The sequence below is a fragment of the Desmodus rotundus genome, chromosome 5, assembly GCF_022682495.2.
Source record: "Desmodus rotundus isolate HL8 chromosome 5, HLdesRot8A.1, whole genome shotgun sequence".
Taxonomy (NCBI): domain Eukaryota; kingdom Metazoa; phylum Chordata; class Mammalia; order Chiroptera; family Phyllostomidae; genus Desmodus; species Desmodus rotundus.
In genome coordinates, this window is record NC_071391.1 from 118,291,343 (window position 1) to 118,306,539 (window position 15,197).

At 37.7% G+C, this 15,197-nt stretch overlaps 1 protein-coding gene and 1 non-coding gene across 8 annotated transcripts in view; both read right to left on the reverse strand.

Annotated features, from left to right (window-relative positions):
• TIA1 (TIA1 cytotoxic granule associated RNA binding protein) overlaps positions 1-7,492 on the reverse strand; it is a 31,621-nt gene extending 24,129 nt beyond the window's left edge. For all 7 annotated transcript variants that reach the window (XR_006655176.3, XR_006655177.3, XR_006655178.3 and 4 more), the window contains exon 1: positions 7,239-7,492. Coding sequence is in view for 4 of the 7 variants with exons in the window: in XM_024558453.4 (XP_024414221.1) it covers positions 7,239-7,264 (26 nt within the window). In the remaining 3 variants the exon portion in view is untranslated. The remainder of the gene's footprint in view (positions 1-7,238) is intronic.
• Positions 7,493-7,816: 324 nt separating this feature from the next.
• Positions 7,817-7,887, reverse strand: TRNAG-CCC (transfer RNA glycine (anticodon CCC)). The gene has a single exon. It is a non-coding gene; the product is annotated as a tRNA-Gly (tRNA).
• Positions 7,888-15,197: the final 7,310 nt, after the last annotated feature.

Genomic DNA, 15,197 nt, shown 5'->3' on the forward strand with positions numbered 1-15,197 from the left:
TTGCAGAACTCAAATAAATGTAGAAGAAATGAGGGAAATCACCATAAAAATACCACAGTAATAATTGCAATGGGCAAAATCCACCCATGGATGTTTTATAGATGATATAACTTTAAGGAGAAATAGGGTATGTGTAAAGCCTCAGGTATCACCTATAAAATATGTATTAATTACTCATTTCAACCAATGAATTTGTTGTTTTTACATATGCCCACAAATTCTCTGATATGCAGACTCTATGAAGTGGAGCTTAATTTCTCTCTCCTTTAGTGTGGGTTAGTCTTAGTGACTCAATTCTAATTAACAGAATATGTTGAGAAAAAGTAGTCACTGTATAGTGGAGAAACAGTACCCTTCAAAAATGCCAGGGTCATAAAAGATATCCTCTCATATTAAAGGAGAGTACAGAGACATGACTAAATAGAGTGGTGTCTTGGCCCTGGTAGGGTAGCACAGTTGGTTGGAGCATTGTCCCCATACACCAAGATTGTAGGTTCCACCCCAGGTCAGGGCACATACAAAAATCAACCAATGAATGCGTAAATAAGTAGAATGACAAAATGATGTTTTGTTTCTCTCAAATCAATAAAAACAAATAGGTAAATACAGTGGTATCTTTAAATGGCTCCTGGAATACAAAAAAGACATGAGTGGAAAGACTTGGGAAACTGGAATAAAGTTTGTACTGTATCATGCTAATGTCTTAGTTTTGATAAGGATACCTCAATTATGTAAGTTGTTAACTTTGAGGGAAGCTGGATGAAGGTTATGTGAGAACTGTATCTTCTCTATAACTCTTATGTGTATATTCTCACTTGACTCTTGTCCCTATAAGAAATTCTCAGGATTGCAATGTCAATGAAAAAAATGGTTCTTCTGAAAATTTAATTCCAGTATCTGTGTACTTTAAAGATAACCTAGTGACAAGTGCACAGTATTTAGAGAACCCGAATTCTATTATTTACTCTTTGCAAAACTGTCTAAGATTTTCTGAGAAATATTTTCTGAGTTTGAATACATGTGATTAAAAAAAAATAAGCTAATTTAAAGAGTACTACGGGTGCCGTAGCAGGTATGGTTTGATTGGTTGGGAGTGTCATCTCCGTAGATGGAGAGCAGGACAGGGAGAGTATTGCACATGACTGGGTAGCAGCTCGGGTTGAGGTACGGGCAGCCCATGGATGTTTCTCTCCCTCTCCTCCTTCCCCTCCCTCTAAAATCAGTGAGTATGTTCTCCATTGAGGATTAAAAAAAAAGGCACTATGGTTTGTACTGCCTTTACATTTGTTTATTTGATGTAAGCTCTATCAATTCAGAGGAAGTTACAGAAACAACATGCTCCCAGCCTTAGACACCATTACTATAAACTATAAGTAACATATATAACATTTTCACATTAATCAAAGGACAGACATCTCTTTCTCTTCCTTGTGCTAATAAAAATAACCCATTACAAATTAGGTCTTTTTAAAAGATTTTATTTATTTATTTTCAGAGAGAGGGGATGGGGGAGAGAAAGAGAGAAACATCAATGTGTGGTTGCCTCTCACATGGCCCCCACTGGGGACCTGGCCTGCAACCCAGGCATGTGCCCCGACTGGGAATCAACCGGCAACCTTTTGGTTCACAGCTTGCGCTCAATACACTGGGATACACCAGCCAGGGCTACAAATTATTTTTCACAATACATTTTTGTTGTTTAAATTTTTAAATTGATTTTAGAGAAAGAGAGGAAAGGAGGGAGGAAGAGGGAGGGAGAGAGGGAACAGAGAGAAGAGAGAGAAGAGAAAAACACTGATTTGCTGTTCTACTTATTGATGCATTCATTGGTTGATTCTTGTATATGCCCTGACTGGGGACTGAACCTGCAATCTTGGCATATTGTGGACAGAGCTCTAACCAACTGAGCTACCTGTCCAGGGCTAGTCTTTTCTTTTTACCAATAAGTTAATCACTGATACCGATCTCAAATTTTTAGAAACAACTTGATGATGTTATTACTTTCCAACTCTATTTGCTAAATACATAGAAGTTTGAAATTTGAAATCTACAGATCCTTGTTATATTCAAAATACTTCCAATGGAAAATAAGCTTTTTAGTTTGTAGAATGCTCTATACTTTACAAAGTTAATTCTCATTTTTATATGTTTCTTTAGTTGTTTCATTCCCTGTCACATATTATTCTGTTTCTGAAGCCAAAGGATTTCATATTAACAGTATGAACTCAGAGAATTTTTTCTTTTTGGCCACCACCTTCTCTCTTATTTTTAGAAAATTCCTCATCTTAAGGCAAAGCCTGACTCCTCTATAGAAGCTGAAACCCCTAGATATGGTTTTGTAGTCTATTTTGCATTCAATCTAGGCAAAGTCAATTAGAGATACCAGTCCCGAAGATAGGGCATATAGCAGAGACTGAAGAGACTCCATTTTGGTGTCAAATAGCAATGAAGTCCCATGCCCAACAAATTTGGTCCTCAATAGATTTGGTACTATTACCTTTTCTAGGATGGTCTGTAGCTTGAGTAGGGATTGTGGCCTGACAGTTCCCTCTCTTTCCTGAACATTTTCTAAGCTAGGTTCCATAACCCTCCTGACATTTTGGTAGTGTCCAATATCTTTTTAATCAATTCCTTTTATGGTTAATTATTTTTGCTGCTTGCATTTAAGAAAATCCTGACTGATATAAAAATTGACACTCAGGGCAGTGGCAAGCCAAGGTCCCCATCATGATGTCTATTGGACTCCTAAACAAAACTGTAATTTTCTTACATTAGTTTTTGTTTTTTAAAAATGTTTTTTTTGGGGGAATAACATTGAAATATCCATATTTAAAACAGATTTTATTTATTTATTTTCAGAGACAGGGGGAGGGAGGGAGAAAGAGAGGAAGAGAAACATGGATGTGCAAGAGACACATGAACTGGTTGCTTCTTGCACATCCCCCACTGGGGACCCGGCCTGCAACCCAGGCATGTGCCCTGACAGGAATTACACTGGTGACCTCAAGGTTCAAAGGCCAGCGCTCAATCCACTGAGCCACACCAGCCAGGGCTGCAGTATATTTTTAATTGTCCAATGGACTTCTTGTTAACAGCATGGACTTAAGTATCCCATGTTATAACACCTATGAGATCATGTACCAATCTTACATAGAATGGGAAATAAAGAGTAGAAGAGAATTAACTGTTAAGGCAAATAGACTTCAGTGAACTAAAAAGTGTCTTCCCTGGACAACTGGATAAATGAATATGAACTGTATATTAATTAAAGGTATTGTATTGGTACAGTCTCCTTAATATGGAAATTGTATATTGGTTATATAAGAGAATGCCCTTGTTCTTAGAAAATACATAGTAAAGTAGTTAGGCCTAACATATTACAATGTCTTTTCAAATGGTTCAGGAAAAAAAAGATAACTATATTCTCACAGAATTACTTTTGACTATTTGGCTAACCATTAGCAACTGGTAAATCCACATGAAAGTTACCTGACTCTTCAATGTACTATTTTTGTTACTTTTCTGTAGGTTTTTAATTTTTTCAAAGTAAAAAGCTACCTGTGAAGATTCAACGAAGAAGTCACCAATGTTACAATGAAAACATGACATTCTGCCAGGGATAGGATTTTATATCAATTTAGCACATATTTTTGAAGCTGATAACTAAGTTCAGATAGTTGTAAAATTATAATTTAAAACATTTAAAATATTAATTCATATTAGTACAGTTCTAGAAAATTTAACCTAAAAACATTTACAAAGCAGAATGCTGTACTAGATTGTTTTGAGCCACAATCATTGTATAAAAATGCAGAATTTGATATGAGGCCTCTGCGAAACTCTGAATGAACATCATGAATAAAATAGGTTTTTTGGGTAATGATAAATCTGATGAAGAGATTTTTTTAATTGATTGATTTTAGAGAGAAGAAGGGAGGAACAAGAAGGGAGGGAGGAGAGTGAGAAAGAGAGAGAGAGAGAGAGAAACAACATTCTACTGTTCCACTAATTTATGCAGTGGTTATTTCTTGTATGTACCCTGACCCAGGATCAAACCTGAAACCTTGGCATATCCAGACACTGCTCCAACCAACTGAACTACCCAGCCAGGCTGAGAAAGAGATTTTTATTAATACTATATATCTATTGGAACACTGCCTGGAACACTGTAAATGTTCTATAAATATCTACTTAGGAGATAACTGTACTCACAGAATTACTTTTGAGTATTTCACATTGCTGGGAAATTATCCCATTCTGCCTGACTTACTTCTACTAATTACAAAATTATGTAGAACAGTAAATGCTTATATATGCATATAAGCATATATAGGCAAAAGTAGGTTTGCAGTTTTGAGTACTTATTTCCATATGAACTGTAAGCCTCCTTTTGACCACCCATATGCATACTATACAAACACATATATATACACTTATATATACACACTATATACACCAGTATCATAACTTTACTATTGAACAACTGTCTATTCTTAACAAAGGACAGTCTGTTGCATGATAGCTGAAACCCTCTTATGTTATTAGCTAGCACCACCTTCACTTGGAGACTAGACCACACACAATATATAAACCAACCTGAATGAATGAATCTAACACTTAGACTGAAGACACTCATGCTCTTAAGCCAGTTTCCATTTTTATTTATCAACTTAGCAACATGCTATCATTTTAAATGACTGAAATTACACATTCATAAATAAACCTACTTATGGACTTAATTCTCACATCCCACATCTAATCCACTGGTAATTGCTGTTGCTCTACTTTCAAAATATTTCCAGAATCAAACCACTTCTCACAATATATTTCCAAAGTACTGCTGACAAGAAACTGAATATTGGCAACCTGTAACTTAAAAAGGTGATGCTGAACACTCATTTGTGGCAGATGATGGCATTCTCTCTGAGCCATTTTAGGTACCATAGGTGATACTGTGACTCAAACTATATCTTACCATCAAGAAAGAGTAGAATCTGAATTCACTGCTTGGAATTGTACCAGTTTTTAAAACAAATTTATTGATCACTTACCACAAACCAGATACTGTGCTAAGAACATATTAAAAGCGCCTGACTTCCAGGGTCATTAAAACATACATTTTATAGTACAAATAAAAATACTGCTAGGAAAACTTAGGGATCAACACCTATTCATTTATTTTTTAAAAGATTTTATTTACTTATTTTTAGAGAGAGGGGAAGGGAGGGAGGAAAGAGAGGGAGAGAAGCAATTATGGGTTGCCTATTGGTTGCCCAACGGGGCACCAAACCCGCAACCCCAGACATGTGCCCTGATGGGGAATCGAACCAACCACCTTTCGCTTTGTGGACTGACACCCAACCCGCTGAGCCACACCTACTCATTTAATCAAGACTGGTCTGACTGGAAAATGGTAGCTTTGGTTGAAGGCTGTAGAAACAATGGAGGAGATAGACATGTTAGAGCTTGGACTACTTTGGGAAAAAGATTCTTGGATGGGGTCTTCCAGTGAAGTACACACGGCAAAATTAGTCCTAAGAGCTCAGAGCTGAGGGCAGAAAAGTTGCAGGAAGCTGAACAAAAAAAGTGTTGGGTGACTTAACTCTAAGCTTTTCCTCAGGAGCAAAATGGACCCATTTACTGCAGAGTTCTGATGCGGACTAAACAAGCACGTACAGCACTTCACACAGAACCTGACAAATCACAAACACGCTGACGTATTTGTTGAACAAAACTCCATTATTTCTCCTGCAATGGTTGGTCTCCTGCCCTGAAGCTATTTAAGTGGTTTTGTACACTGGCCCAAGAAAGCTGAAGTTGTCTTCATTATCAACATGCTAAAAAGGTTAAGACTCCAGACATTCCTGGGAGTTTCTAAAATTAAAAAGTACAAAGTAATATAAGAATCTTAAGTCTGAAGACATTATAAAAGATGTGCATTTTTAAACCAAATATGCTGCTATCATTCTTCTAGCAAAGAGGCAAGAGTAAAAAAAAGATTTCCATAAGCTTTATGGGGCTAACAGTTTTCTAGGGAGTATTCACCTACAGATATAATCGTTCAAAAAACAAAAGTCATGTCCTAATTGCTGCATCCTATTAAAAAGATACTGAAGTTAACTAACGCTATCAGATAAACTAGCAAAAAGTTTAATCTATTAAGAATACAAGCGCGACTATTTCTCATGTAGATTACAAAATGGAAACTTTTTGGTGGTAAAAAAATATTGGATTACATTGTACTTCATAACAACTGTAATATCTGGAGAGTTGCAACTCATCAAGCTTTTTGTTCTTTCTTTTCCAGAAAAGCAACAATGAGAGAATCAACTCATCCGATGATGCTCTGAAAAAGAGAGGACGCTGTGGGAGAAACTAGGCAACAAAGAAGATACCCCGAGCTGACATCATTTAACGCTAACCGTAAGGCTTCTCAGAGGTGACTAAATATGTTAAGGCATTTATCAACTGTTGCTTCCTAAAAGCTGCCCGCTCGCCCGGTCAGCAACATGTCAACCACGGCAGTAGCAAGCGGTGATAAAACTGCATTTATCTCCTTCCTCTCAGTTGATATATACCTCCGGGTGAGATTCCCATTTTTCAAAAGCAGTTTCAAAATCCTTCGGATGTGCAGTTTTAGACTTTTTGGTGGGGGAGAGTGCTGCAGAACGAAAGCCAAAGAGAGCTTACAGCAAAATACTTGGCTTTTTTTCCAGTGAGCAACCGCGACAATAAAGTTCACCTCACTGGAAATAAGTACAAGCAGCTTCAAAAGAAAAATTCCTCTTGACGAGGAAAAAAATAAAGGAAAAATTTCAGCAAGAAGTAAAAGTAAAATTAAAGTCGACTGTATAGATCAAAAGAGGTTAATCAAGAACGGGGGAAGGGAAAAGAGAAGGAAAGCATGGGACAAAAAGAAGGATCGCAGAGTTCCAAAACAGGTTTGAATGAAAAAGTCTTTTCTCCAGGCCTGAGGCCCCAGAGGGCTGGTGGCGAGGCCAAAGGCCATAATGTGGTGTAAAGCGAAGGGACTGATTCCGAGGGCTGAGCCCCTACTCGCTCCATCGAGTCCTCTCACAGCCAGAGTCTCGGTCCCTAAGCATCCAGGTGTGCGCTAAGGAGAAGAATCATGATATCGTGGCGTCTACTGAGGACAATAGGCTGGGGAGCGGCGAATGGACGAGACCTCCCTCCTGGACGACCACCATCCCGCCCCCATATCGTTGCCTCAGACTCACAGAGTCTTGGGCATCTCGTCCTCCATGGCTGCTGCTGTCGCGGCGGCGCCTCTGGGTCCAGCTCCCTACTCTTTACTACCTCCCAAAACGCCTGAGCGGCTCTGGCTGCAGAATAGCGGGGTTTCTCGGCTAACTGGAGGTTACTCCACCTCCTTCTTGCGCGGCAATTATACTAAAGCGCCCGGCCCAGCGCGAACAATGAAGCCCCAATACAAGATGGCGGCGAGCCGGGGGCCTACGAGCAGCCAGCGAAGTGCCCAGGACCGCGCAGGCGCAGAATAATCGTGCACTTTCAACCTTCCGGCGCCAAGCTGCACCTCAATCTATAGGTTGATTAGATGCGCAGGCGCTCTTCCACCAACGTCAGGAATGTCTCCGACTGGGCAGACGTAAGGGTTAACTATTTCAGGGCTTGCTTTTTTGTCTTTTGAAATTGTCTTCCCTCTCCAGATTCGAATATTTTCACAATGAATTATGAAATAGAAATCTTCATAAAAGTTAAAAGTTGTAAATGTTTCTAGAGGTAAAGGATTTGTTAAACCCTCCCTTAAAATGGGAGGGAATAAGAAAGCGGAGCGTGCGCCGCCCGGGAATCGAACCCGGGTCGCAAGAATGGGAATCTTGCATGATACCACTACACCAGCGGCGCTGTTGGCTTGTAAGGGTGCTACGAGTGAATGTTCGCGTTCATAAGAGAATGATTTGTTCGTTTAAAAATTAAAAGTATCAGTTTATAATCTGTTTCTCACTGGTGTAAGAGATAATTTATCTTCTCTCATCCAAATATAATTGAATGGATGTTCCTATTTTTTCTGTACAGAGAAATTTCAATTACATTTTTTTTATTTATAAAAGTAAGTTTCTAGTCCTGGCCTGGTAGCTCAGTTTGTTAGAGCAGTGTCGGGATGCACCAAGGTTGTCGGCTTGATCTTATATAGGTGAGGGCACATATAGAAATCAGTCAAATGAATGCATGAATTTGATTTATGCATTCACTTTTTTTCTCTCCCTTCCTCTCTCTAACCCATAAAAAAAAGAAGAAAAAATCCTTTAAAAAAAGACTTCCAAACAAACAAAAACTCATAGACAACAGTGTGGTGGTTACCAGAAGGAAGGGGGAAGTTGAAGGGAAAAGGGGGTGAAATACATATGGTGACCCAAGAAGACTTGACTTTGAGTGGTGGGCACACAGTGCAATATACAGATGATGTATCAGAATTGTACACTGGAAACCTATATAATTTTATTAACCAAAGTCACCCCAATAAATTTAATTTTTTTTAAGTATTATGTAACTACTTTAAAAAGTAAGAGCTTCATTAAGAGTTTATCTTGTTTGTGTTAAGCAAATTTTTGAGAGCCAAGAGAATATTTCTACATCTTTGCCGAATTTTTATTTTTATCTGCATTTTTTGGTATACTCAATGTACATTGGAAAAAAATTTGTATAATTATTTAATGCAAATCGATCACAAGAATTTTAAAACCAAATGAGTCAGAAGATTTATAAATTTCAGTACTCTGAGGGGAAGCAGAATAATTAGGGCTCTGAAATGTCGTTATGCACTATAGCATTTCATAAGTTATGTGAAATATTTTTTAAACATAGGAGAATGTGCGCGTTAAAAAATGAGATGTCCTCTTCAAAGTAGTTTAGACTATGATGCTTTTGGATTTTCATTTTTGGAATTGTCTTTGGAATCTGTGGCACATTCTTTGGATTTTATTTAAAAATATAATATTAGTCTTTTGAGGATGAATAAGACATGTTAGTGGTGAATAACATTGTATTTTCTAACAGCTTTTTTGTATAATTCACATAACTTACAATTTGTTCATTTAGAGTACACTTCAGTGGTTTTAGTGTATTCACGGAGATATGCAGCCCTCATTATAATCAATTTTAGAACATTTTCATCACCCCTAAAAGGAAACCCTTACCAATGAGCAGTTATTCCCTATTCCCCATCCCAGCCCAATCTCCAGCCCACTAATCTTTTATTTCTATAGATTTGCATATTTTAGACAATTCAAATAAATGGAATCATACAATAATAATGTAAATGGTCATTTGTTACTGGCTTCTTTAATGTAGCATTATGCTTTTTTGATTCATACATGTCATAGCGTGTATCAATACTTCACTCCTTTTTAAACCATATAAAATTCCATTGTATGGATATAGCAGAAGTATTTTTTAAGCTTTAAAAACTTTATTACATCTTTATTATTATATTTATTATATACTATATTAATAAAGTTTTGTTGAAAACTTGTTAAAGTTTTAAAGTTCTAACAGTTAATACATACTGTGGCAAATGAAACAATATAGGTACATAAGGAAAAGATTAATAATTCCCTTATGAGGTAATTAATGTTAACAGACCGGTCTATAAACTTCCCCATCTTACTTTATATGCATACAGATGCACATGTATATAAGTACTTGGGGTTTTTTGTTACTTAAAAGAATGTGGTTATGCTATGGATATTACTTTGCAAGTTTCTTTTCTAACTTAAACTTACATTTTAGATGTTCTCCAGTTCAACTTATAACAGAGCTAATTAATTTTTTAATAATTGCAAAATAGTCCATAGAATGAATGTGCTACAATTTATTAAATAGTAAATTATATAAATAACCATAAGTGGTATTGATGGACATTCAGGTTACGTACATAGGTGTATCCTTGGAACTGATTCTTTCTGTAGAATAGATTCCCAAAGCTAGGATTTCTGACTTAAATAATTGTTGTTAAAAGGTTTTAGTCATGCATACCCCCACCAACAATATTTGAAAGTCATTCCTGAGATCTCAATCCACTCTACCTCGTTTTCTCCTGTAGTAAGATGTTATTAATCTTTTTAATTTTTGCCAATACACTCGAAGATAGTTTGTCTAAACTACTACTATAGTTGAGCATTTATTCATGTGTACTTTTTGGCCATTGGTAATTGCTTTCTCTTTTATGAATTGCATATTCATGGACTTGGTCCAGATTTATATTGAGTTGTTCACTTGTTTTTATGAATTTGTGGAGTTCTTTGCATGATTGTGGCATACACCACAATCTTATCTGTTATATTAGTGGCAAATATTTTTCATGTGCATTATTTTTAAAAACTTGTTAAAAAACTTTTTAAATTCTCTTTAGCAATCTGAAAAGTTTGTTTTATGTAGTCAAATATTTATATTTTCTTATATCACTTCTGAATTTTCTGTCTTGTCTAATGTAAACATAATATCATTTACCCTATTTAGAATAAGAAAGGAATGAGATGTGAGGAAGTAAGATGGTATAAAATGAATTTCCTCAAAGTAGTTTCAAAGAAGAAAAAAGACATGAAACAGTGATAGAACTACAGATTTGAGTGTTGTCAAAGATAAACAAAACCAGATACTAAAGTTTACATTTTAATCATAATATACTATTCCAGTGGGGGAAAGAGTGGAGCCTGAACTGAACTTCAATTTGTATAGAGGTGACTGGGCCTTTTAAAGGGAGAATGAAGAAATCAGAAAGGGGATGAGCAGGGGCCCAGTAAAGTCAGTGAAGTGAAACATTAAAAAGGGAATGGCGGGGGGTCGGGATTTGTGCTTATCAGGTAGGCTCCTACCATCCCACAATGCTGGGACACAGGGCTCCATCTTTATGCGTTGAATGGAACAAACAAAATTATTGTGGGAACCTTGAGTTATCTCAGATGGGCACTTTAAGGGGAGCTAGGATTATCCCAAGGAGGTGTCTTGGAGCAGTTACAAACTATGTTAGTGTTTCGTTCAAGTCTTTAAAGTCCAAAGCTGAGGCCTAGTCAAGAAGAGGGCTCAGAAGAGCCTGGCTAGAGTTTGGGCAAGGAGAGAATCTTAGTGTTTTGCTTCCTAGGGAGACTGCTTTTGAACAACACTCTTGAATAAATGTTTGTTATATTATCTCATTATTACCCTTAGAATATGAGGTGATATTTTTTTCCCTATGATTTTTAAAAAACCTTTTTGAGTTTCTTGGCAGTATTACTTTAAAAGGGCAAGAGTGTGGAATTAAGACTGTCTTTGATCCACTTCCCACTTCTTCCACTTTGCAACTATTTTACACTGTCCCTTCACTGTGTCCTTTCAGTGAACTCTCTCCCAAGGTTTCAGTAGAAGAAATGAAAATTTCCAAATACAACATTTGTGGTAAGGTGATTTACATGATCAATTCTAAAATAACAACAGAAATTTACTGAGGGCCTAGGAGCTTAATGCACTGAGCTATTGTGGGCATAATGTGATTTGGAAATAGGAAAGTAAAAGACACATATAGTTTAGTTCTTTCTTTGTAATTTCTAGATGTAATGGAAAAGGGGATTTAATCTTATCTGGCCAGTGTGGCTCAGTTGGTTGGAGCATCATCCCATAACTGAAAGGTTATAGGTTCAATTCCCAGTCAGGGCACATACCTAGGTTGGTGGGCATGTGACCCCCAGTTCAGGTGTCTCTGTTTCACTCTTCCTCTCTCCCTTCCTCTCCCTCTAAAAGCAATGAAAAAAAAATACGTCCTTGGGTGAGGATAAAAAAAAAGGGAGTTAATCTCCATATTTTTATATTCTTAAGTAGAAGTGTTTATTTCTTGTACAATTTGCATCTTATTCAATTAACACTCCCAGTTCCCTTTTCTTACTCTGTTCCTCTGACCTCCTTGCTTTTCCTTAAATACACAAAGCATCTTTTTGCCTGGAAAGCTCTTTCCCAAGATATTTTTGCCTGGTCGACTCCCCTCACTTCCTCCAAGCTTTGTTCAAATGCCATCCTACTCAATGAGGCCTACCTTGACCATCATATTTAAAACTGAAACCCAGCTCTGGCTGGTGTGGCTCAATTGGTTGGAGCGTTGTCCTATAACCAAAAGATTGCAGGTTTGATTCCTGGGCAGGACACATAGCTGGGTTGTGGGCATGTATGGAAAGCAAGCAGTTGATGCTACTCTTCCCATCCATGTTTCTCTTCCTACCTCTCTACCTTTTTTTCTCTCTCTAAAAGCAATCCTCTGCTGAGGATAAAAATAAAATGAAATAAAATAAAATTGCAACCCATTCCCATTCCTCATACCCTACTCTATATATTACATAATTTACTTATTTATTCTAATTATTATCTGTCTGCCTTTACTACAATGTCAGCTTTATTAGAGTAAATATTTTTAAAAATCTGTTCTGTTCACTGATTTTTCTCATTCACATAGAACATTGCCTGCCACTTAGAAGGAACTCAATAAATATTTGTCCAATGAATGAATGCTTTTTGCACTGAATTTTCTACTTCCTTTCTCCAAGTTTAACCAGCTTTCTTCTTTTTGTTTTGTATAATTTATTTTTCCTAGAATCTGGATACAATTAACTGTAACAATATGGTGCTTAACACTATTTAAGCCTCATTTTAGGTTCTTTAAATCACCTCGGTATTTGTAAACATGAACTCACATTCCAGTGCAACTGGAAGACTAAAATTTGACATACCAACAAATTTACCCAGTATTAATGTAACTATAGAATTTTATATGTAACATGTGGACTTTAACAGAATTTGGCCTTTATAAACTAGCTTACACATAAACAAAGTTGCTTCTCTGTCCTAACCTATTCAGTGTTACACAATAGATCCCCTCTCGTAGTTTTTACCATGTAAACAGTTTCCTCCCCTGAGGTGAAAAAGACCCACAAAATTCTCCCCCAGAAAAAAAATGTTAACATAATTATCCAGTTCTAAAGTATTAGCAGATATAACACCAGAAATGGGTTACTTTTACCTAAGTACAATAGAAAGTTACAGTGTTAATGGAGAGAACACACAGGTTCAGGGTTGTGGGTTCAGTCACTGGTCAGGGCACATACAAGGGTCAACAAATGAATGGATAAGTAAGTGGAAAGACAAATCGATGTTTCTCTCTTTTCCTTCCTCTCTCTTTCTACAATCAATAAATTTAAAAAAACACACAGGTTTCTTATTAAACTTTGTTTTAATGGGTCTCAAAATTCTGTGACAGATTTTCAGTCCAGTTGTTTCCATTAAAAAGTACTGATTTTAAAAACTAGTAACTTAAAAACTGTCACACACACACACATACAAAAACGAATGGTCCACAAAATATTCTCTTTTCCTTATGAAGGTTTTATGATGCTTTGTAATAATTATCCAGTCTTTTACTATTGAGACAAACAGTTTTGACAAACAGTTCTCACCCACTAAGACTGGGGCCGCCTGTATTGGGGATAATATTCATTTAGCCTTTTGAGGTTTCTGGGCAGACCTGATGACTTTGCCAGCTCCAGCTGCCTTCTTGTCCACTGCTTTGATGGAACCCACAGTAACTGTCTGTCTCACATCATGAACAGCAAAACAGCAACACACACGGGCTTGCCAGGAACCATATCAACGATGGTAGCATCACCAGATTTCAAAAACTTTGAGTCATCTCCTAGCTTTTTCCCAGAATGATGATCAACCTTCTCCTTCAGTTCAGCAAATTTGGAAGCAATATGAGCTGTGTGACAGTCCAGTACAGGTGCACATCCAGCACTGATGGATCAGGAAAATCACCTGAGCTGTGAAGCTTGCTGCTTCCATTGGTGGGTAATTTTTGCTGTCAGTAGCCACACTGCCAGGACAAACACGTTTGTCAGACATGTTCTTGACACTGACACTGCATTGTCCCCAGGAAGAGCTTCACTCTAAGCTTTGTGGTGCATTTCAATAGACTTTGTTTCAGCTGTAATGTTGACTAGAGCAAAGGTCACCACCATGTCTGGTCTGAGAACACCAGTCTCCACTCAGCTCACAGGGACAGTGCTCATACCACCAATTTTGTAGACAGCCTGGAGGGGTAGACACGGGGGCTTGCCAGTTGGACAAGTTGGTGGTAGGATGCAATCCAGAGTGTCAAGCAGTGGGGTTCCACTGGTATTGTCATTTTTATGGGTGACTTTCCATCCCTCGGCTCCAGCATGTTGTTACCATTCAAGCCATAAATTGGCACAGCTGCTGCTGAAGTCAGGCTGGTAGCCAATTTTCTTAAAGCAGGTGCTGACTTCTTTAACAATCTCCTCAGATCTCTTCTGGCTGTAGAGCAGTTCAGTGGGATCCATTTTGTTAACACCAATAATTAACGTTTCACACCCAGTGTGTAAGCCGGAAGGGCATGCTCATGGGTCTGCCCATTCTTGGAGATCCGTGCTTCAAATTTGCTAACACTAGCAGCAACAATCAGGACAGCACAGAGCCTGAGATGTGCTTGTAGTCATGTTTTTGATAGTCTCTGTGTCCTGGGGCATCAATGATGGCCACATAATACTTGCTGGTCTTAATTTTCCACAGGGAGATATGAATGGTGATACCCCTGGAGCTCATGTTTAGCTTTCAGTTTATCCAAGAGTGTCAAGGATAAAGAAGGAGCCCTTCCCTATCTTAGCAGCCTCCTCAAATTTTTTGATGATTCTTTTGTCAATCCCACCCCATTTGTAGATCAGATGGCCAGTAGTGGTAGATTTGCTGGAATCGATGTGCCCAATGATGACTATGTTGATGTGAATCTTTTCCTTTCCCATTTTGGCTTTGATTTAGCGGTGGTTTTCACCACACCTATGTTCTGGTGGCAAACCTGTTGCAAAAAGGTTTCAACATTTCTTTTATCCAACTTATTGTCCTTCCACCTATACTGTTCATCATGTTCATATACTAATTTTTAAAAAACATTTTATTTGTCTCTAGAGAGAGGGGGAGGGAGAGAGAAAGAGAGGGAGAGAAACATCAATGTGCAAGAGATACATTGATTGGTTGCCTCTCTCACACCCTCAACTGGGGACATGGACCGCAACCCAGGCATGCGCCCTGACTGGGAATTGAACCAGCGACCTTTTGGTTCACAGGCCAGCACTCAATCCACTGAGTCACACCAGCCAGGGCATATACTGATTTTTAAAAAA